Source organism: Raphanus sativus, chromosome 1 (genome assembly GCF_000801105.2).
Source record: "Raphanus sativus cultivar WK10039 chromosome 1, ASM80110v3, whole genome shotgun sequence".
In the NCBI taxonomy this organism is placed as follows: Eukaryota; Viridiplantae; Streptophyta; class Magnoliopsida; order Brassicales; family Brassicaceae; genus Raphanus; species Raphanus sativus.
In genome coordinates, this window is record NC_079511.1 from 11,443,531 (window position 1) to 11,466,382 (window position 22,852).

The 22,852-nt window shown below is 42.2% G+C and overlaps 2 protein-coding genes and 1 long non-coding RNA gene across 10 annotated transcripts; all 3 read right to left on the bottom strand.

Annotated features, from left to right (window-relative positions):
• On the bottom strand, positions 1 to 5,868 carry LOC108861232 (transcription factor MYB62). 3 transcript variants are annotated; one of them, XM_057010914.1, is made up of 6 exons: positions 4,966 to 5,868; positions 4,703 to 4,871; positions 3,375 to 3,594; positions 1,252 to 1,391; positions 931 to 1,060; positions 1 to 767 (listed from the first exon to the last, which is right to left on the bottom strand). In XM_057010914.1, exons 4-6 carry the CDS (start codon positions 1,388 to 1,390, stop codon positions 185 to 187), a joined length of 852 nt encoding a protein of 283 aa, XP_056866894.1. In that variant the 5' UTR covers position 1,391; positions 3,375 to 3,594; positions 4,703 to 4,871; positions 4,966 to 5,868; the 3' UTR covers positions 1 to 184. The 3 variants fall into 3 exon arrangements, with proteins under 3 accessions (XP_056866894.1, XP_056866897.1, XP_018490564.2); XM_057010917.1 differs by lacking the exon at positions 3,375 to 3,594; XM_018635062.2 differs by lacking the exons at positions 3,375 to 3,594; positions 4,703 to 4,871; positions 4,966 to 5,868 and having other exon boundaries at positions 1,252 to 1,517.
• A 4,319-nt stretch (positions 5,869 to 10,187) lies between these two features.
• LOC108811873 (receptor protein kinase-like protein ZAR1) lies at positions 10,188 to 13,099 on the bottom strand. The gene is made up of 2 exons (XM_018583985.2): positions 11,476 to 13,099; positions 10,188 to 11,000 (listed from the first exon to the last, which is right to left on the bottom strand). Exons 1-2 carry the CDS (start codon positions 12,935 to 12,937, stop codon positions 10,360 to 10,362), a joined length of 2,103 nt encoding a protein of 700 aa, XP_018439487.2. The 5' UTR covers positions 12,938 to 13,099; the 3' UTR covers positions 10,188 to 10,359.
• Positions 13,100 to 16,350: 3,251 nt separating this feature from the next.
• Positions 16,351 to 22,605, bottom strand: LOC130512695 (uncharacterized). Of its 6 annotated transcripts, XR_008946267.1 has the most exons (10): positions 22,031 to 22,600; positions 20,964 to 21,868; positions 20,685 to 20,765; positions 20,298 to 20,545; positions 19,983 to 20,224; positions 19,813 to 19,905; positions 19,056 to 19,724; positions 17,821 to 18,293; positions 16,922 to 17,690; positions 16,351 to 16,705 (listed from the first exon to the last, which is right to left on the bottom strand). It is a non-coding gene; the product is annotated as an uncharacterized LOC130512695 (long non-coding RNA). The 6 variants fall into 6 exon arrangements; XR_008946268.1 differs by lacking the exon at positions 16,351 to 16,705 and having other exon boundaries at positions 16,808 to 17,690; positions 19,983 to 20,215; positions 22,031 to 22,605; XR_008946270.1 differs by lacking the exon at positions 16,351 to 16,705 and having other exon boundaries at positions 16,808 to 17,690; positions 19,056 to 19,719; positions 22,031 to 22,605.
• Between the last annotated feature and the right edge of the window lie 247 nt (positions 22,606 to 22,852).

A 22,852-nucleotide genomic window follows, 5' to 3' on the forward strand; every position in this document is an offset into this window, starting at 1 on the left:
TTGTATTGCGTTAGCTCTCTTTGACTTTTATTTCAATTACTTCATAATTTAACTATAAGCTTTAAGCCAAAAAAAATATAAGAAAGATGATACAATACTTAGAAACTCCTTTGGTTTAACTTTTTTTTTGTAATCTTTAAAAAAAATAGGTTGTAAGAACTTCTTTATCCACTGGCTCCACAATCTAGTTAATGTGTGCGTACTCCTCAAACTGCCAAATATCATCCATGTTCCACATTGGATCTTGTGTCACATCCTCCTCGTAACTCGAATTTGCTACGTGACAATCCTTCAAATGTAAAATGCCTGAATTGCCCATGGTGGGTACCATGTACTCCTCCGGGCAAGGGAGGGAACAATAATCTTCACTCACACATTGATAATTAATACTCCCTCGTGATCCTTTCAAGGACATTGAGTTGGTGGTTTCAAGATCAGACAAATCCATGAATTTTGACATTTTCGTGAGTTCTTGAGACATGGAAGTGGAACAACCCATGTTGTCGAAACTTGAATCGTGAGAGACAGGTCCAAGTAAATCAACAGGAGGAGTTCTAGTGTTAGTGTTTGTGTTTGTGTTTGTGTTTGAGTTATCTTTCATCTTGTGGATTAATCTTGGAACCCAGAAGCTACGTACAGCCTCCACGAATTGGTGGCTGCTGGAATCGATGTTGAGCTGGCGTGCTTGTTTCTGAACTCTAGTTCTCCAATAGTTTTTGATCTCATTGTCAGTTCTTCCCGGTAAATACTGCGCAATTTTGGACCACCTACAGCATGTTAACATATTAGATTAACACGTAATCTGTAATATATATAAGTGTATATTTCTTAATCTTGATACTTTTCTTAATCTTGTGTATGATAATATCATATCAAAAGAATGAAATTTATGAAGCTAAACGCTGAAATGGATAAGTTAGAGTAACATACCTATTACCCCATTGACAGTGGAGTTCGAGGATTAAGAGTTGTTCTTGAGGAGTGAGATTCCCGCGCTTTATGTCGGGTTTAAGGTAATTTAGCCATCTTAATCTGCAACTTTTTCCTTTTCTCTTTAGCCCTGTTTATTTTTGGTAAGAAAGAGATCAATTTTTCAATGCAAACTGATTATATGATATGAACTGCCAATAAACTAGATATTGATTCTTTGAACAAATAACTGCCCTCTAGACTCTAGTATCATGCACACATCAAGTGCAATTTTACATTTTTCTGGAAAAACAAGAAAATATAAAAGAACAAGAATATTACCAGAAGATTTAGCGAGTACATTCCATCTGCCTTCACCGTTATGGGCAATGTAATTGGTGAGAATAGTGTCTTCCTCAAGCGTCCAAGGCCCTTTTCTCTGCTCTACACCCTCTTCATTTTCAATACACCTCTTCTTCATTCTATTTGTCATATTTGTTCCTTTTATTATTAGATATATTTCATTTTCTAAGCTTTGTTTAGTTGTGTGTATATATTAGAGAGAGAGAGAGAGAGAGAGAGAGAGAGAGAGAGAGAGAGAGAGAGAGAGAGAGAGAGAGAGAGAGAGAGAGAGAGAGAGAGAGAGAGAGAGAGAGAGAGAGAGAGAGAGAGAGAGAGAGAGAGAGAGAGAGAGAGAGAGAGATGAGATAAGTACTAATTAAGAGAGAGGCTTTTGTGAGAAGTGCAAGTGGATTCAATGGTTATGGAGGATTTATAGACTCGTGGTATTGGATAATGTTCGTACTTTGTTTTATACATACAGGTAGCACATGTGTTCAAAAAAAAACATAGATAGCACACACCGAACTTGAACAATGAAAATTCTTAAAATCATTGATTATTCAACCCCTATAATAGTTAAGTGTTGGTGCATTTGGAATTGTTAAACATTGATATACATAATAAAATAAAAAAATTAACTTCTCAAAACATATTTGAAGATTCTCAATGTTATTAGTCAAGAGACTAAGGAAGGAAGGCTACATGTAAATAGTCTGTAAAATAGGTTTGAACTTTTTTATCCGGGTTTATATTTATGTTTACAACATTACATGTTAAGATATCGTGTTTATCTATAATGAAAATTAGTAAACAAAAAGAATTTAGTTTTTGATGTTTTTGCTTATTCATTTTGTCTCTTTTATTAGATTTGAGTACTATTGAATTTCAAATTCAAAAACACAAATAATAGTTGATGACTTTTTGATAAAAGCAGTAAAGCTATATCCAAAACTAGATCTACAAATATTAGAGTTTAGAAGAAAAAGCCATGAACTAGCCACAAATATTATAAAACTGGCCCGGGTTCGTTCAAGTTTAGAGAGACTATACAATAAAAAAACTCGGAACTTAATGGTCAGATGAAACAAAAATAATTATCTTAAACTTCCGGAATCATCAAAGTAATAACTAAAGGACATGCTTTGCAACTTGCATAAAGGTTCAAGCATTTAAGTTCGACGTATGTAAAATCAATCAACCTTGCACCAGAGATCATTGCGTAGTCAGCATCTCGGATTAAGATACTCAAAAAGATACGTGGCTTTTTGGGAACTATTCCTTCTCAAATTCTGCATAATTGGTTTAGAAATCTTTTTAAAAATTGTAAATAATACAATCACACAGCCTCATGTTTGAAGATAAGTTTAGTGGGACAGAACAAAAGTGAAAAGATAGAGAAACACATGGAATGAAGAAAGGAACAACAAGAGGTGGAGAAACACAATTATGATTTCCAAATTTAGAAAGTTATTAATGGTATATTGTGCCCATCAGTTTCTTTTTCTGGAAACCCATTGGTGATTAGTTGAAAGACATTTAAAGTTGGGACAACTCATTTGTGTATTTAGCCGGCTTGATCCGATGACTGACACTTGCAGACAACTAAGTTAATAGCATGTTCTCAATAAAACACTTATATTGTTAGTTTGGATTAGTAAAGAGCTTAAAGGATTAAAATTACAAGGCTATTGATTTTAGTTGTGCATACTTGATGTCTTGTATTATTTGTGGTTTTACCTGCATATTTTTAGCTTACTTTAGTTTTATAACTTGCATTCAGGCACTGTTATGATTTTCTATCCGTGCATTTGTGTTTTCATGGAAATTAGTGTGTAATTTCCTTTCAAACATTTGGGTTGGGTGAATTAGAGAGATTATGTGTTGATTTATAATAAGCCTTAAGTTACATTGAATGTTGCTCTGTCCATTGTTGTCATGGTGTTCAGTTCACTATATAAAACTTAGCACGGGGGAAGTCATTATCTGGATATATATGATATATATGATCATGTTGATGATCAATTCAAAGCATTGGCCATGTTCTCAATGTGTCATCTCCTGAGCAGTATCATAGTTTTCTAATGCATAACAGCTGGAGTAGTAGAGTCTCGCAGATAAGTTACCTCAACGCCTTATTACCCTATAGGTTATGGAGTATGGACTATGCATGTGTAGCATCCCTGTCCCCCGGGGATCGACCGGGGTTAACGAAAGGGAGCTATAGACACGCGTATACCCATATAGGCAACCCGCCGTGTCTGTTTCTGGTCGCAAGAGTCGACGATCGCATTGCTTTCTTTGAAATTCCGATTCACCCATATCCATACACTTCTACTTACAGTCCTGCGCACAGGGAAATGGAAAGGGAGGGTCTGAGTATTGGATTACTCAGTGAAGTGACTCTAGACCAGCCTGCCCGCAAGACACTCTACATTACTCTATGCGGGAACAGGACTGACTAGCCACTACAATCAACACTGCATCATAAAACATTTAATAACCACATCATTTCTAGCAACCTAGCAATCAATCAATTCAACGAACTCAGTCATTGCTACACAACACACACAAATAGAATAGACCGACTCGACAAACAAAACAAGAGCAAACTGACTCCAATCAACCTAGACGTAGGACCTATAGCCGTTTACGGACGTCCCACCTCGTGCCGGCCTAACCTGGAAGGGGCGCCCGCTCTCGGAAAAAACCATCCCCCTCTCCAGCTTCCTAAAGGCTACCCGGATTGCAACACGTTGGCCACCTTGCACTGTCTGCCCCCCGGCCATTCATAGCCTGACCCAGCCACCTTTTTGGCTTGACTCGATCCTAAGGCGCCACTACACTTGCTTATTTATATCCCGCCCTCGCGCGGTTCCTTTCACATCTCAACACATCACACCCTAGACTCTAGACGCCCACCCGTTCTCGGTGGTCCAAGCAGGACTACAAACAAGTTCATTGACACTTCTTCCACATCCTCATTCTCTTTCACATTCACTTACTCATACTTACACTTCCTCTTTCACTTACTCCATCACTTACACTTAGACTCATAGTCATACTCAAGACGCCACCCGTTCTCGGTGTCTCACACAATACACTTCACATAGTGCTGATACCAAAAGACATCTCAATAACATACATGTATCCAACACTTAACGCAAGAGTAACATGAACAACCATTAAACAAGATGCTAAGAGAAATCTCAATCATCACATGGGACCAAACAACACACAAGCATTCATCATATAATAGCCGCATCAACACAAGGCAGTCCATTAATGTCCCTTTTAATCAGTATGAGCGTTCTTATGCAACATGATTCATGCATCTAACAACCTAGGTCCATCATGAACTACCAACCTAACTCCCAAACAAGGACTAACCAGATCTAGTTCCAACAAGATTAATATAAAGGACTTGCGAGAGACTGGGTTCGGATCACCTCACCTTTGCCACGGTTCCTGAAGAAATCGTTAACTTTTCAATCCGTCCGATCAGAATGTAGTACTAGATGTCCTCTGTCCATAGACACCGATTTTACTCCGATCGGATACCATTTGATTAACCAAAATGGCTTCACACCTAGACGGGTCACGAACGCAGACTGCTCCAACACCTCTCACGAAAACATGCATAATTCTCAGATAATAACTCTAAATGACGATCCGCTTGTTGGAGATGATAGATAAAAGAATCAACTACTTACTTACAAATTTCCAGATTGTAAACTTTCGTTTAGGTCGGCCGTTTGGTCTTTACGCTGAAACTGATCGGAACTGTATCTGCATTGCTACAGCTTAAGCTTATTCTTGGCCAAGAAGCAACGTCCACAACTTTTGCTGTACAACTCCGATCTCGATTCCGTTTGCTGCTACAGATTCCTTGAAACGAGATCTATCCAAAGAGCCATGACTCGCAGCCTAGAATCTCCTGAATCGTACTATAAGCGTCTCACAAAACCACACCTAGGCCATGGATCTGGATCTGGAATAAGAGACAAGGGAAACGAGATCAGATCCGGTCACCACCACCGATCAGCTACACCACCACCACCACGACTGCTCGCCGAGGAGAGAGAAGGCAGACAGCGAGAGAGAGGCGCGTGGAGAGAGAGAAAGGAGAGAAGAGAGAGACGGCGGCGCAGGGAGAAGAGCTTGACGGCTAGGGTTTTCAGTCTCCGGGAATCTCTGCAGGGCTTCGCTTCTGTTTCTGATGGAGAGAAGAAGGAGGCTGCAACTCTTTTTATAGGGAAAGGAGGAGGAGACCTAGGTTTTTAGGCAATCGGGCCGTAGAGAAGCCCAATCCCATTAGAAAATTATTGGGCCCGGGATAGGGATGTTACAATCTCCCCCACTTAATGGAATTCGGCCCCGAATTCAGCTTGCGTACTCCCAATACTTAACATCCCTCACCCAATATTTTCCCAATGGTTTCTGCAATCCAAGATTGCCCTTGGTACGAACTCACTGCGGCTTTATACTACTCCCAGGTCACTTCAGGCGGTACTACTTGCTTCGAGGTTTAATAGGTCTTCTTTGCTTTGCCTTTTTGTTCTCCCCCACTTCGATCAAGCATACCCATTTCCTAACACTCGTCATTTCGTCCCCGATTTTGCTAAGGTGATACCCACTCGTCCTCTGCCCGTTAGCGGTTTCACGATGTTATCCGAGGCGCTTATTACTATCCTTACTCGGCCCAATTGGCGATGTCGATGTCGATACCGCCCAAGACAATGGTTGAAAACTGCTTGTAGCCCAGAAACAAGATACTCTTCTTTTCCGTCCACCGTTGTGCTCGGTCTTCTGCTTTAGCACTGTAGAAGTCAAGCAGTGGAGTGTCTCTGTCCTGCCATCACACAAATCCTCTTTTCCAGGTAGACAAAAATTCCCTCGGGAAGCACAACCAGTGGCTTAGCCTGAGGATACTTTGCAAGGAAGCTCTGCACGAAACTGATGATCATGAAGGTTTTCCAGAACCCGGAGCATGAGCCACGATACAATCCCCCCTATGGTGGAGCACCGCCCACAGCCCCAAATGAGCTACACGATGAGGCTGCATCTCGCTAGCATGCGTCGGATGAGCAGGAAGCCCACCTATCATCCGCCCCTTCTGCAGATAACTTAATCTCGAAATCTGGTCCCCCAAACTTTTTAGTCCGAGATTCGGGAGCATACGATCTCGTGCTCCTTTTCGCTTTACTGAAGTTCTCCTCAACAATATCTTAGATGCTTTTGTCAATAACTCCGCAGACACGGCAACATAACCCATGTCGTCCTTTAGTATGAAGGGATGCGCACAGCCTTCCACTTCATCGGTCTTTGATTCATTGCGTGAGGTCTCTGCATCCTTGGAACACACTAATGGCATGGCCATTTCATTCCAGATATCACCAAGATCCTTACCTGCTGCTTCAGACTCATTACCACTTTCATCATCCTCAACGCCCACATAGACACCCTTATCGTTGACCACACCATTACCAATGGCAAGGACCTTTTCTCCTCTCGTTTGTCCCACACAGACATCTCCGTCCAAGACCATACTGTTTTCTATATCAAGGAGGTAGCCTCTGCTACTTTGTCCCTCCACCAATGCAGTAATGGCACAAGACATCTCCCGTTCCTTCCCTAGAACAACCTCCCCAACGCGGAGTGCGGCGTCACAGGCACCACATCACCTTGACTCTCCGGGTGCCGCACAAGACTCGACTGAAACGGATACTTAGGCTTCTCAACAGCATCTTCATCAACAGCATCAGAATCAAGAATAACAATCTCAGTGGAAGGAACCCCACAGAGAGCCTTCTTGGAACCATCATCATCACCCCATCACCATCCAAATCAATCACACAATCCAAGGCCAGCTGATCCTCCAAACTCAGTATGAGCAAGCGACGGATACGACCAGATGCAACGCTTCACCCGCCCCATCCTCAGGTTAGCCACCCTTCCACTTCCTTAGTAAAGCTCCCGAACTCACCACCGTCTAGAGCCTCGGCATGTTGCCGACGGCAAAGGGTTGAGAAAAGTCGGTGACTTTAGATGAGTTCCTGACTTTCTTCGAAGGCGTCTCTCTTCGGGGCTGTGAACTTGCGCGGACGTCTCCGCTTCTTCTTGGAAGGCTCCTCAACAAGTGGTTCGAGAACCCACTCCATATCTGACACTGGATTTTCTTTCCTTGACCGACCCCGTCCTCGCTTACCCGAAATTTCCTCTGACTGGTACTCAGTCGATGCTCGAGCATACTGAATATCCCCACGCATCAAATCCTCCACCCATTCACACTGCATAGTCCGACGCTCGAACGTCGACAATGAAGGCCCCCACCTAGGTACCATTCTTCCCGCTACGATGCGCCGAGTCCTGATGTCGAACTGGCCCGGCTTTTCTGGTCCACTACGATCACGGCTGTCACCATGGTCACCACTGGCTGGCGAAGACATCATGCAAGTAAAGATCCGATAAGAACCATAATAGAAGTATAGATATAATGGGTGGTTTTTTTTTTTTTTTTCTTTTTTTTTTTTTTAAACATCGCACAACTTTCTCAAACATCAAAACTTTCGCAAACTCTTTTCTTTTAAAACAAGATTTTGAAAAACTTTGGAAATGCCGACCCCTTAGGATAGAACTAAGGGATCTTAACCCCCGCTCTGATACCAGTTGTAGCATCCCTGTCCCCCGGGGATCGACCGGGGTTAACGAAAGGGAGCTATAGACACGCGTATACCCATATAGGCAACCCGCCGTGTCTGTTTCTGGTCGCAAGAGTCGACGATCGCATTGCTTTCTTTGAAATTCCGATTCACCCATATCCATACACTTCTACTTACAGTCCTGCGCACAGGGAAATGGAAAGGGAGGGTCTGAGTATTGGATTACTCAGTGAAGTGACTCTAGACCAGCCTGCCCGCAAGACACTCTACATTACTCTATGCGGGAACAGGACTGACTAGCCACTACAATCAACACTGCATCATAAAACATTTAATAACCACATCATTTCTAGCAACCTAGCAATCAATCAATTCAACGAACTCAGTCATTGCTACACAACACACACAAATAGAATAGACCGACTCGACAAACAAAACAAGAGCAAACTGACTCCAATCAACCTAGACGTAGGACCTATAGCCGTTTACGGACGTCCCACCTCGTGCCGGCCTAACCTGGAAGGGGCGCCCGCTCTCGGAAAAAACCATCCCCCTCTCCAGCTTCCTAAAGGCTACCCGGATTGCAACACGTTGGCCACCTTGCACTGTCTGCCCCCCGGCCATTCATAGCCTGACCCAGCCACCTTTTTGGCTTGACTCGATCCTAAGGCGCCACTACACTTGCTTATTTATATCCCGCCCTCGCGCGGTTCCTTTCACATCTCAACACATCACACCCTAGACTCTAGACGCCCACCCGTTCTCGGTGGTCCAAGCAGGACTACAAACAAGTTCATTGACACTTCTTCCACATCCTCATTCTCTTTCACATTCACTTACTCATACTTACACTTCCTCTTTCACTTACTCCATCACTTACACTTAGACTCATAGTCATACTCAAGACGCCACCCGTTCTCGGTGTCTCACACAATACACTTCACATAGTGCTGATACCAAAAGACATCTCAATAACATACATGTATCCAACACTTAACGCAAGAGTAACATGAACAACCATTAAACAAGATGCTAAGAGAAATCTCAATCATCACATGGGACCAAACAACACACAAGCATTCATCATATAATAGCCGCATCAACACAAGGCAGTCCATTAATGTCCCTTTTAATCAGTATGAGCGTTCTTATGCAACATGATTCATGCATCTAACAACCTAGGTCCATCATGAACTACCAACCTAACTCCCAAACAAGGACTAACCAGATCTAGTTCCAACAAGATTAATATAAAGGACTTGCGAGAGACTGGGTTCGGATCACCTCACCTTTGCCACGGTTCCTGAAGAAATCGTTAACTTTTCAATCCGTCCGATCAGAATGTAGTACTAGATGTCCTCTGTCCATAGACACCGATTTTACTCCGATCGGATACCATTTGATTAACCAAAATGGCTTCACACCTAGACGGGTCACGAACGCAGACTGCTCCAACACCTCTCACGAAAACATGCATAATTCTCAGATAATAACTCTAAATGACGATCCGCTTGTTGGAGATGATAGATAAAAGAATCAACTACTTACTTACAAATTTCCAGATTGTAAACTTTCGTTTAGGTCGGCCGTTTGGTCTTTACGTTGAAACTGATCGGAACTGTATCTGCATTGCTACAGCTTAAGCTTATTCTTGGCCAAGAAGCAACGTCCACAACTTTTGCTGTACAACTCCGATCTCGATTCCGTTTGCTGCTACAGATTCCTTGAAACGAGATCTATCCAAAGAGCCATGACTCGCAGCCTAGAATCTCCTGAATCGTACTATAAGCGTCTCACAAAACCACACCTAGGCCATGGATCTGGATCTGGAATAAGAGACAAGGGAAACGAGATCAGATCCGGTCACCACCACCGATCAGCTACACCACCACCACCACGACTGCTCGCCGAGGAGAGAGAAGGCGGACAGCGAGAGAGAGGCGCGTGGAGAGAGAGAAAGGAGAGAAGAGAGAGACGGCGGCGCAGGGAGAAGAGCTTGACGGCTAGGGTTTTCAGTCTCCGGGAATCTCTGCAGGGCTTCGCTTCTGTTTCTGATGGAGAGAAGAAGGAGGCTGCAACTCTTTTTATAGGGAAAGGAGGAGGAGACCTAGGTTTTTAGGCAATCGGGCTGTAGAGAAGCCCAATCCCATTAGAAAATTATTGGGCCCGGGATAGGGATGTTACACATGCATCAATGGCTTTGTGTAGTATGGTGCTTGTGCCCCAGAAACGAAGACTAGTGATTGTCTGTTCTGACATTAGATATGAATGGCTAAGTTTGTGAAGAAACATGATTAAACAAAATATATACATATGTGTCACAAGGAAACTCTATTTTGAAATAAGACAAGATTTTGATATTACATGAAGAACAGAACAAAATCAAAACAAGACATTTACTTCAAACATATACTCACACTTTGAACTTTGCAACAGCATTGTTCTAAATTCACTGAAGGAAAATCTGGTTCAAAGCATCGGCGACATGCTTCGTCGGTGGCCGTTTCTCAGGACTAACACTAACACAGGCCATTGCAATCTTGAGCACAGCAATGACCTCTTCTTCAATCTCTGCATCATCAGGCACCAAATACGGATCCAAGATGTCAGACATCTCTTTCTTCTCATCGATGCACATCTGTATCCACTTCACTATCTCCATCTCTGTTTTACCAACAAAAACAATCGGTAGCCTTCCCGTTATCATCTCCAGCAAGATGACACCAAACGAGTACACATCCCATTTCTGAGACGGTTTCACCGTCGCTTTCATGGCTTCGGGAGCCTGGTAGAAGGAGCTCAAGTTTGCGAGTGGACCAAGCGATGAGGCGCTTTTGTTTGATGGTGGATGGTCAACCGTGGTTGTTGTTTCTAACGTTCCTGCGATGCTAGAGAGGTGCATGAGTCCAAAGTCCGAGATGTGAGGCTCCATGTCTTGTCCGAGCAGTATGTTGCTGAGTTTTAGAGATCCATGAACGTACTTCTTGGGGCTAAACTCGTGAAGATACAATAAACCTCTAGCGATTCCCCTCATTATCTTTAACCGAACATCCCAAGCCAGAGGCTTGAATGACATCATACTTGGATTCCCTAGCAAGCAAACAAAAGCAAAAGTTGAGTTCTAAGTTCTTAACTAGCCCTACGGATTTGAGCCGGACCAAACATAGCCGATCGGAGCCGAACCGAAATCTTCGATTTTCAGCTCACTAACCGAATGTTTTAAATAAAAATATATAAAATAAATTATACCACAACTAAACCGGTTTGTACCAAAACAAGACCGATCTTAACCATACTCAAATAAACTAAACAAGTTAACCAAATATACACGATTTTAACTGATTTAAAAGGAATTATCAGAAGAGATTTAAAGAGTAAAAATCGAAATTAACCGATAACCAAACCAAACAGTAATTTATTCAGCTGATTTCGGATTTATTTTTAAAAACCTTGGTTAACTGAGACGCCGATTCGGTTCGGTTTCAGAAAACCGGAGGCCTAGTTCTAAAACACACAGAAACGATCTGAGAGTATTGGGTCATAAATAAAGATAGGTTTAAGTTACCGTGGATTGCATTGGCAAGACTTCCGTTAGGAACGTAGTCATAGATGAGAAGCTTCTCCTCCACCGACCAATAATAAGCCTTAAGGCTAACTATATTCGGATGCCTCAGCTTCCCAATAGCTTCCACTTCCGTCTGAAACTCCTTACATCTCTGCGACCCTCCTTCCCCCAGTCTCCTAACAGCAACCGTCAGACCATCTTCCAGCACGACTTTATACACGATCCCGTTCCCGCCTTTTCCAAGAACGAAAGCCGAAGCCTTGAGCAGCTCATCAAGATCCAACGCCATGTGTTTATCCAACAGAACAAGATCATGCTGCGTCTCTAGATTATTCTCAGAAGAAGGCGACTCTGATCCGTAGTCTCTCCTGAAACAGAAGGAGCCTCCTTTCTTTTCTCTCCCTTCTTTCTCCAACACATGGCCTTCCTCGTCGACGCTGTTGCGGCGAGAGCAGAGCTTTAAGTAGCAGCAGGAGAAGAGAAACCCAACGATGCAGATTCCAATCACATCGCAAACCACAATAGCAACAACAGCAGACTTGCTTAAACCTCCTCCTTTCTTGTTCCCTCCGTTGTCCGGTACAAAAGGGTGAGACGTTGGAGAGTTTTCATCAGTACACGGATCTTTCAAAGGAGGACCGCACAGCCTCGGGTTCCCCAAGAACGCCGTCGGTCCTCTGTTAACCAGAGCACCGGTCTGCGGTATCGGTCCACTCAGATTGTTATGAGCTAAATCAACATAAACTTTCTCAGGCAAGCTCCCCAAGCTCGCTGGAATCGAACCGCTGAAAGAGTTATGAGACAGATCGAGAGTTCCTTGCAGCCTACTCAAGCTACCAAGATCATCAGGGATGAGACCAGAGAGGCTGTTGTAAGAAAGGTCAAGCTTCTGCAACGAACCCAAAGCACGACCAAACCCACTAGGAACAGAACCGGTTAGGTTGTTCTGGCTCAACCCCAAGCTCCTAAGCCTCCTGCACTCCAGAATCGAATCCGGGATCGACCCACTGATCTCATTACGCGAAAGATCAAGACTTTGGAGTAGCTTTAGGTCGCCGACCTGTTTTGGGATCGACCCGGATAAGGAGTTTCCGTAAAGGACGAGACTTTGGAGGCGCTGAGCACGGAAGAGCTCGAGAGGTAAGGTGCCCGTGAGGTCGTTGCTTCTGAGGTTTAGATGGCGGAGGTTGGAGAGCGAGCCCAGAGAGGAAGGGAGGTGACCTGAGAGTTTCTTCTTTGGGATGCTGAGAGAGACGACGAGGTTGTGGTCATCGCACGTGACTCCGTTCCAAGAACAGGGGGTTTGATTCTGTGAGTTCCAGTTGGTTAAGGACCCGTCTGGATCTCGTGAGATTGACTGCTTGAGAGCTAGAAGAGCGTACCCTTCGTCGTTGAGAGCGTTCGATTCGACGTTGAAGTTGGAGATTAGGAGGAGGAAGAGTAGAAGCGATTCCACCGACATTTGGACAAGGAGTTAAGTGTGTTCTTGAGAGAGAAATGAAGGAGAGAAGAGTCTGATTGAGAGAGAGAGAGAAGTGAGAGTGTGAAAGCATATGAGAGAGTGGAGAGTCGTTGAAAATGAGATTCGGCTTCCACACCTGGACCATCGCACTCTCTCTGGTTTCTACCTATTCATATATATCCACATTTTTTAGTTGTTTATTTTATTATGAAAGATGTGTTGTATTTGTCGGTAAAGTAGAATTAAAAATAAGTGCTGGATTGTTTAAGGTATAATAAAGAGAACGATGGAGAAAAACAAAACTTGAGAATAATGATGACAAATGTACAAAAGAGAAAAGTGTTGTGGAAAATTCATGCACTTCTATTCTCATAATTTTTTTCTCATAACCTATTATACATATCAAATACATTAATTACTTGTTGATAGCCCTAAAACCATGCATATAGATAGCCATTTTCAAAAAAAAGATGCATATTTACTTAAAATATATTACTCACTCCGTTTCAGAATATTCAATGTTTTAGAAAAAAAAATGTTTGTAAAAGATCTATATTTTATATTTTCAATATATATAATAATAGTAACACAAAAAATAATGCATTTACTGTCAAAATTTTCCGTATTTAAAAAAAATGAAAACTCTAGAATATATATTTTTTGAAACGGAGGGATTACATATTACTCCCTCACAAAAACTGTTTGCCAAATTGTTAAAGGCATTTGTGAAGTTTCTATGCACATTTATTAGTTAATAATAATAAACTGCAAACATAAGAAAAATTAAAAAAAAATGAATTAAAATTATTTTAAAATTATTAAAAATAATTAATTATAGACATAGAACTTTTATAATCAAATTTATATTTATATTTATTTATAGAAAATATGGAAAATCTATAATTTGGAAATAGAGGAAATATTAGTTATAGTAGTACAGAAATGGTCATTTTTGCGTTAGCTAATTAGATAAAGTGGTGGGACATTGGGCCGGATTAGCTGGATTCAGGTGGCTTGAGTAGTCTTTCTTTCGGCTCGGCCATCCTCAGTCACGAGTGCGGCACGTGGTTCGAGTGAAGGCTGGGGATTCATGATCCATCCTTAACGGTTGGTATAGATATTAAAGTAGAGAATATGATTCTTAACGGTTAGTCAAATTAGACATAGTTGCAGTAGACAGGAGTAAGATGCAGTAGAGAAAGTCTCTAATTAATTAAACCCCTACTTCTACTTTAATTAGTATTGAAAGTAGTAGAGTGATTAGTAAGGTTCCATGATGATCCCACATTCTCTGTATAAACTACAAAAGGGAACACCTTTATGAACTATGATGTCCCTCTTTGTATTTTTCCAGCCGTTAACATGTATATTCAATTGATCAACTCATAGCAAAGTGTGAATCATTATGTTTATAGTTGTCTAGCTCCTCCGAACGTAAATCACAATCACAACTAATAATGTTTCAAGGTTAAGTTTTTATGGTGATGAATTATATGAAATCATGGATGCTGATATGTTAGAAATATCTTTTAATAATTAATTAAAGTTTTTCAGATAATCAATCACATGAATGACACCAGAAAAGCCATAACAATTCCAGTATGATTGAAGAAAAGTGTTGCGAAAAGAGATATCATACATTGAACATACATGCCTGGACCTGTGTTATATCATGCTTTGCTTTCTTATCATCTCAATCATCTATACCACCAACATTATAAATTTATAGTATATGAAACTATACTATCAGTAAATAAGACTGTACAAAAGAATTGTTTGAAGTGTTTGAATAAATACTTGACTACTATTTTTGTATCAGTAAAAAGCACTTTATAGTGTGTCCCTGTCCTAGTAAAAGAAATGCATGGAGCAGCAAAATATGATATATTAGAGAAAGGTATAAGCGCAGGCTCCGAGTTTGCCACATGCAAAAATATTAGGAGCGTGTGTGCGTGAAGCTAGCCGTTGCCATCGACCACCTCATTATTACCAAACTACGCCTTCCATAACCTACGATGTACATATCTTCATCATGATTAAATCCCTCGCAAACATCCTCGAACCTGGTTAGCCAAACTTTTCACTCGTTTTGAAAGTTTCTTAAACCGGACCGAAATTCTCACAGGCTAAGAGTTACCAAACTATATTAGCAACCTGGAAGGTTTCTCTTCAACCTTTCTAATTAATATCAAAACTCAGCTTACTATGTTATTTATTTAAATATTGAGAAATTCTGATGCGACTAGGATTCTGAGTGAATGAGTCCAAGCAACTCGTGACTCGTAAGGTCCTAATGTCGTAAACTTTCTGTACATTTCCTCAACCCCAAAATCTCTAATTTGTCAGAAACCTTATGACTTGAGTAATAAAAATGAACACGTTACATTTCTGTCGGTAGTACTATCAGATATTTCATGTAATACATTAAAAATTGAACAATACTTAGGTTCACCCCTGAGGTGAACTTATGAATTCACCTATTTCCTTATTTCAATCATATTGCCATAAATATTAATGTCACATAAATAAATAAATTATAAATTACAAAAGAATAAACTTTAAATCATAAATTCTAAATTCGAACCCTAAACCCAAATCTTAGATCTTAAATTTTAAACCAAACTATAAACCCTAAACCCAAACCTATACCCTAAACCCAAACTATATACCATAAATCTTAAATCTAAATTTAAATTCTAGATCCTAAACTCAAACCATAAATCCTAAATCCAAACTCTAAACCCTAAACCCAAACCCTAAACCCAAACTCTAAACCCTAAATCCTAAACCTTAAACCCAAACTGTAAACTATAAACCCAAAATTTTCAAATACATGTGGGTTAATGATCATCAAATGTATTTTCAAATACATTTTAGGGTATAGAGTTCGGGTTTATGGTTTACAGTTTGGGTTGAAGGTTTAGGATTTAAGGTTTAGAGTTTGGGTTTAGGGTTTAGAATTTGGAGTTTGGGTTTAGAGTTTATGGTTTGAGTTTAAGGTCTAGGATTTAAATTTAGATTTAGGATTTAGGGTATATAGTTTGGGTTTAGGGTATAGCTTTGGATTTAGGGTTTAGGGTTTAAAATTTAAGATCTAAGATTTGGTTTTAGGGTTCGAATTTAGAGTTTATGATTTAAAGTTTATTTTATTTGTAATTTATAATTTATTTATTTATGTGATATTAATATTTATGGTAATATGATTGAAATAAGGAAAGAGGTGAATTCATAAATTCACCTCAGGGGTAAACCTAAGTATTGTTCTTAAAAATTATATGATTTTTCAACTTTTATTTTGTAACTATCTGATGTATAACCTAAAGGTATGGGAATCTATCTGATGGTATAAAAGATTGGTTTCTTTGGTGGAGCATAAAGACAATAATTTCTCTATGCAACGCCTCATATGTAGGGAAAAAATATGACCATTAATATCAAATAACGCCTCATTGTAAAAAATATACAAGACCATATACTATATTGCATGAAAGTCCCCTTTCCATGCAAGAATATTACTATCCGAAAATTAAGTTGGCAGCATTAATGGGGCGTAGAGGATGTTTTCAGGTGCGACAAGAGCACAATATCCCTCCGGAACATTAACTCCGAGACCGCAGATACTAGAGTTAAGGAGAACTGTCAGTAAGACGTTGAGCACTATTCTAAATGCACCTTCTGTATCCGTCACTACTTCAGCGAGTCTTGTGGTTGAGCCGCCACATGTTAAGTATACAGCGCATTCGATACACGGTTAGGTGTTCCGTTGATCTACAATACACGACATCGTCAATTATGACTTGGTTAATCGTGTAGCCAACGATTGTGAGGCCCTGGGAAGGGGGAGAGACCGGAGAGAGTGAACTCATGATAATAAGTATATGGTGATGAGGTATGCATTTGATTCTCCATTTTTTTTTCTCAAGTTTCAGTCTGTTTTGGTTTTATAAAAGTTTTTAAAAACACAAAAGAGCTCCGTAACAGTACCAGTGAATGGCGAACTGCTGGTTCCCTCCACACAGTGCTTCCGCCCCGTTTTCGTCGCGTTTCACTCCTGGTGATAGCCCCCTTCCTGACCCTCCAGACCCCCCTGACCCAAATGACCCCTTCCCTCCCCTTGGTTCCGTCTCACCCAAACCCTCTCGCTCCTTTCCGCGCACTACCAAGTCTTCCAGGCCTGGTTCAAACTCCCCTGCTTTGAAAACTGTCGCTGCTACCAATTCCACTGGTTCAACTTCAAAATCTACTGTGGTCTCTCGATCTGAAACTCTCAGATCTGGAATCACTATTCAAAACACTGTAGCCCTAAACCATGGAAATTTCAAAATTCTTCCTCCCAAACTCCCTTCCCCAATCCACACTAATAAAGCCTCAGCTCCACTTCTACCCATTGAAACCTCTCGTGTTCCTTTGATTCCTGTCTCCCCTTCCAAACCTACCATTAACTCAAGCCCTGTCCCCCCTTTAAAAACTGAAGTTCCTCTCCAACAACAACTAACCTTCACCAGTTCTTCCTTCTGCCCTCTCCCCCCTCCCCATTCTCCTGCCTTAGCGTCAAATGCTTCTCAACCTTCTATCCCTTCCTCTGCTCCCTTACCCAATAACTTACCTCCTGTTACCCCACCATCCTCCACCCCTCTTGTGGAAAAAATCAGAAAATTGGAAAATAAAACTCTGAGGCGCCTAGCTCCAGTCACCTTGACAGATAATGGTGTGCCTCGAGTTTTAATTCCTGATAGTGTTTTTGAGAAGGGTGCTGAAATACATAAAAACTTCATTATATGTTATTTCAATGGAAGGCCCCCTCCTATAAATCAAGTACAGAGTGTGTTGAACCACATGTGGGGAAAAGGTAAAAGAGTAGAAATTCACCCAAACCCACTTACCCGATCGATGCTGGTTCGAATCCCTTCTGACTACTTGAGACAAAAAAATTTGGAGAAAAGTGTTTGGTATGTTGGAGAATCCATGTTTCATGCAGTCCAGTGGTCCTCTTCAGTATCATCCACCCCTCCATCGCTGGAATCAATTCAAATTTGGGCACACTTGACAGGAATACCACTTGATCTTCGCCATGAGGAAGGTCTTAGTCTAGTTGCAGGCTTGGTTGGAGAACCAAAAGAGACTGACGACTTCACTAAAAACATGGTGAGCTTGACCCTTTCGCATGTAAAAGTTGCAGTGGATTTAACAAAGCCTCTGCCAAAGGTTGTGGAGTTTATAAGGCAGAGCGGTGAGGTTGTGGAAGTCCAAGTTTCTTATCCTTGGGTCCCTGCTACATGCTCTCATTGTAAAGAACTGGGTCATGTCTCTCGTAACTGTATCCTCCTCCCTCCACCGTCAAAATCTTCTGATGTGCCTGCAAAGAAAAATCAAAAGTCAGCTGCTACTCCATCGAATGGAAAAAATAAAGGAAAACAAGCTACTAGTAGCGACCATTCTGATCCTAAAGTAGTAGTGACTGCTGAAGCATCCTCATCAACTACTGCTCCTCCCGCTCCTCCCCTGCCTCCATCGCCCTCCCTCCCTCTCCCTGACCCCTTGGTTCCTCTCCCCTCGCCCTATCCCCCAGAAAAAATCCCTCCCTCCATTACCTTTCTTTCGCCTAGCCTTTCTACCTCAAATTCCCAAGCTATCATACCCTCTCCTTCATCATTACCAAAGTCCTCTCCTCTTCCTCCCTTTACCCTCACAGAACCCCCTGGTTTGCCCATTAGCCCTCCTGATTCCTTCTATGCCCCTTCTTTAAAAAGATCCCGCCAAGATTCTCCTCCTAAAATCTTCCCATCCTTTAGTGCCCAACTTTCTTTTTTTTCTTCCACTGCTCCTTCCCACACTAAAATCCTTGCCTTACCTCCTATTGAAACCTCTAATCCTAACCCTTTTTCTGTTTTGTCCGCTATGGATTCTCTTCATCATGAAGAGACCTTTGACTAATCCCTATGTATAATAAGACCTTTTTTTGGAATGTCCGTGGTCTAAATGACCCGGTCAAGCATAAGCCTTTTTGTGATTGGTTAGCTGCCCATCAACCTATTTTTGGTACTATTTTAGAGACACATATAAAGGATCACAACTTAGCCCATCTAATGAATAAGGTCTGTAGAGGCTGGAAGTTTACCTCAAATCATGCGAGTGATGATGATGGTCGGATTGTTGTCATCTGGAAAGACACTGTCACTGTCCGTGTGCTTCAGCAATCCCGGCAAGCGGTTACTTGTGAAGTACAAATCCCTGGCTGCTCCACATTTGTTTATACTGCTGTCTATGCATCTAATGAAAGAGATGAGCGTAATGATCTGTGGGTTGAGCTTCTCAATATGAGCATTTCATTCTCGCTGGACACTACTCCATGGGTGATAGGTGGGGACTTCAACCAAATCATCCATCCTGCTGAGCACTCTCTCCCACATGTCAACTCCTACTCCACTGACATGATAGAGCTTAAAGATTGCTTCACTCAGCTGGGAGTGTATGATCTACGTTATCATGGCTCTCCCTTCACTTGGACTAATAGTCAGCCAGATGACCCGATTGCAAAAAAACTGGATCGCTTGCTTATTAACAACCCTGTCCTAAGCATCTTCCCCCACTGCTCTGCTTCTTTCCATCCTACCCTAACCTCTGATCACAGCCCTTGTACCCTAGACCTGGCCACAAAAATCCCCACTGCTGGAAACCGACCCTTTAAATTCTATAACTACCTCACTAAACACCCGGGCTTTCTCCAGGTAGTGTTTGACGCATGGGCATGGGCCGGAAGCGCTGTTGGGAATCTCACTGATCTTTACTGGAAGCAAAAACAGATAAAGGGAGACTTAAAACACTTAAATAGAGAGAATTTTTCACAAATTCAAGTGAGAGTGAGTGAGGCTAACCGTGTGCTTTTAGATGTGCAGGTACAAGTACTTCAAACTCCTACCCCTGAGCTCTTTCAGATGGAGAAACAGGCGCTTCAGGTTTGGCACTTCCTAAGGGAGATTGAGGAGAGTTACTATAAACAGAGGTCAAGGATTAACTGGTTAAAGGAAGGTGACCAGAACACAACCTTCTTTTATAGAACGGTGCAGGTCAGGCTGAACTACAACTTCATACGCTCCTTCTTCCTTCCATCTGGAGTCTTCCTTACTGACCCTCAGCAGATGAGTGTTCATGCGGTAATCCATTTCCAGAAGATCCTAGGTCCTATGCCTGCCCCACCAGTTGGACTGATCTCGACCTCTGCATGGTTTCACTCCCTCACTGAGTTTATCTGCTCAGATAGTCAGTGTGTTCAGATGACTACAGTCCCTACAGCAGAGGAAATAACGTCAGTTCTCTTCAAGTTGAACCAGAACAAGGCGCCAGGGCCAGACGGTCTTACCTCAGGGTTCTATAAGGGCGCTTGGAGTATTTTGGGAGAGGAGGTTATCAAATCTATTAGCCACTTCTTTGTTTCTTCGTTTATGCCAGCTTCCACAAATGCCACCATCTTGTCGCTAGTTCCCAAGTATCCAGGAGCGTCACTCATCACCGAGTATCGTCCCATCTCATGCTTGAACACTATATACAAGGTGATCTCACGACTGCTTGTAAAACGGCTGAAGATAATCCTTGCTCCGCTAATTGTTCCTAACCAAACAGCGTTTGTAAAAGGCAGACTATTAGTGGAGAATACTTCATTAGCGGGTGAACTAGTACAAGGCTATCACAAGAACACTGGACCGAAAAGAATTACTATAAAAGTGGATATAGCAAAGGCGTTTGATACCTTGTCTTGGAGCTTTCTGTTCTCCTCTCTCCAAAGTCTCAACGTCCCTCAAGTGTTCCTATCATGGCTGAGAGCTTGCGTCTGCACTACAAACTTCACGGTGGGTTACAATGGTTATGTAAATGGTTACTTTAAAGGGACGAGAGGGCTGAGGCAAGGTGACCCTTTATCACCTTACCTCTTCGTCATCGCCATGAACACACTATCGCTAATGTTGAACCAAGCTGCTCAGGAAATGAGGTTCAAGTATCATCAAAAGTGCCAAGGGTCGAGACTTACCCATCTGTGCTTTGCCGATGATCTGTTGATATTTATGGATGGCTCTTTGGAATCGGTACAAACTGTCCTGCAGGTGCTCCGTGAGTTTGAACAGAGGTCGGGGCTAGCAGTTAGTGTGCAGAAATCTTCGTTCTATGCGTCTGGTCTCTCGCAAAGTGAAACAGATCTCATCCAATTCTCTACAGGCATGCCTATGGGAACACTTCCAGTGCGTTACCTTGGCGTCCCGTTATGCACGAAGAAACTATCCCTATTGAACTGCGAGGTGTTGCTACAGCAAATAAAGTCCAGACTATCCTCTTGGAGCGCAAAATCATTATCCTTTGCTGGTAGACTGCTGCTAATCAAAACCGTCATAACTGGCATCACAACTTTTTGGTGTTCCACCTTTATACTCCCCCAAGCATGTGTGAAGCGCATAAACTCTCTTTGTGGTGTATTTATTTGGCAGGGAGATATAGAGAAGCACCACAATGCAAGAGTCTCTTGGGATGTTGTGACTACGCCAAAGCGTGAAGGAGGGCTGGGGATAAAGAAACTCACCATTTGGAACAAAGCTTGCTGTCTCAAACTGATATGGTTGCTCTTCTTCCAAGCAGGTTCAGTGTGGGTTGCTTGGTTTGTTGAAGAGGTTCTACGAGGCTCTGTTAACAACCTTTGGACTACTGCTCCAAGCCAGCGCTACTCATGGCAGGTGAACAAGCTCCTCAAGCTCAGTACCTCTCTATTCAGCTGGATAAAACTTCGAGTACAGAATGGCTCTTCGTCTCGATTCTGGAGTGATAATTGGTCTCCCTATGGTTCTCTGAGATCATATCTCAACATCGTGGGAGACTCGGGCTTAGGTATTCATCCCCAAGCAACAATTGCCTCTCTGCGCAGCAACAACAACTGGTCTCTCCCCCCTGCAAGGTCAGAAAATCTCGTCAACATTCATGCTTACCTCACAACTATCCTTCTCAATGATAATGCTGATTATTATGAGTGGGAGATTGATGGAATAATTACTAGCCGCTATAACATGGGAATTGTTTATGGAAAGCTTTGTGTTGAGGGAACCTCTGTACCTTGGTTTGGCACTGTCTGGAATAAGTGTGGAATTCCGAGGCATAGCTTTCTCTCTTGGCTCTTTGTACTGAATCGATGCCCTACTAAAGACAGAGTCATCCGCTGGGGACATCAAACATCACCGGTTTGCCTGCTCTGTAATGGCTCAGATGAGAGCAGGGATCACTTGTTCTTCGTGTGTCCCTATGCTTGGAGTCTATGGGGAAGCTTCGCTGCTCGGTGCGGTATCCAACCTGAGAGGCTATGGCATCTCGTCTTGAATCAGATTCAATTGACGGGGAGGAACTCGACAAAGGGAATTCTTTTGCGCCTTTGCTGGCAAAGCTGCATATACTGGTTATGGATGGAACGTAATGCCCGTCTTCATCGCCAAATCTACCGTTCCTCTGATTCCATTGCGAGACAACTTGATAGACAGATAAGGGATAGGATACTCTCTTTGCGGCAGACGAATCCCTCTTCGTCTTCCCGGTTGATGCAGTGCTGGCTTGGTTAATCTGCTCCTGCTGTACTGCCATCTCTGCAACGCTCACGCTCCACCGATACTCTGTTCTCTACCATCATCAACGACTCGTGATCATCGAAACTCCACAAACAAGAGGCCTTTCAATTTCACTTCTCCTGGGCCTTCTTACTCCTCTGATCTTTTTAATTCTGGGCCTGGCCCTTCTAATCCTTTTGTGTCTCTTTATTACTGGCCTTGATGGGCTCTTAAGCAACAAACCATAGCTTATGCTGTAAGGTTTTATTTCTTTTTCGTATTTTAATAGAAAGCCAAGTTCAAAAAAAAAAGTTTCAGTCTGTTTTATAGTAGGAAAGGG

Coding starts and splice junctions, on each gene's coding strand:
- LOC108861232 (XM_018635062.2), bottom strand. CDS start 1,402: ATGACAAATAGAATGAAGAAGAGGTGTATTGAAAATGAAGAGGGTGTA. Junction 1,061..1,251: donor TGTACTCGCTAAATCTTCTG/GTAATATTCTTG, acceptor AAAAATAAACAG/GGCTAAAGAGAAAAGGAAAA. Junction 768..930: donor CACTGTCAATGGGGTAATAG/GTATGTTACTCT, acceptor AACATGCTGTAG/GTGGTCCAAAATTGCGCAGT.
- LOC108811873 (XM_018583985.2), bottom strand. CDS start 12,937: ATGTCGGTGGAATCGCTTCTACTCTTCCTCCTCCTAATCTCCAACTTC. Junction 11,001..11,475: donor TCTTGCCAATGCAATCCACG/GTAACTTAAACC, acceptor TTTGCTTGCTAG/GGAATCCAAGTATGATGTCA.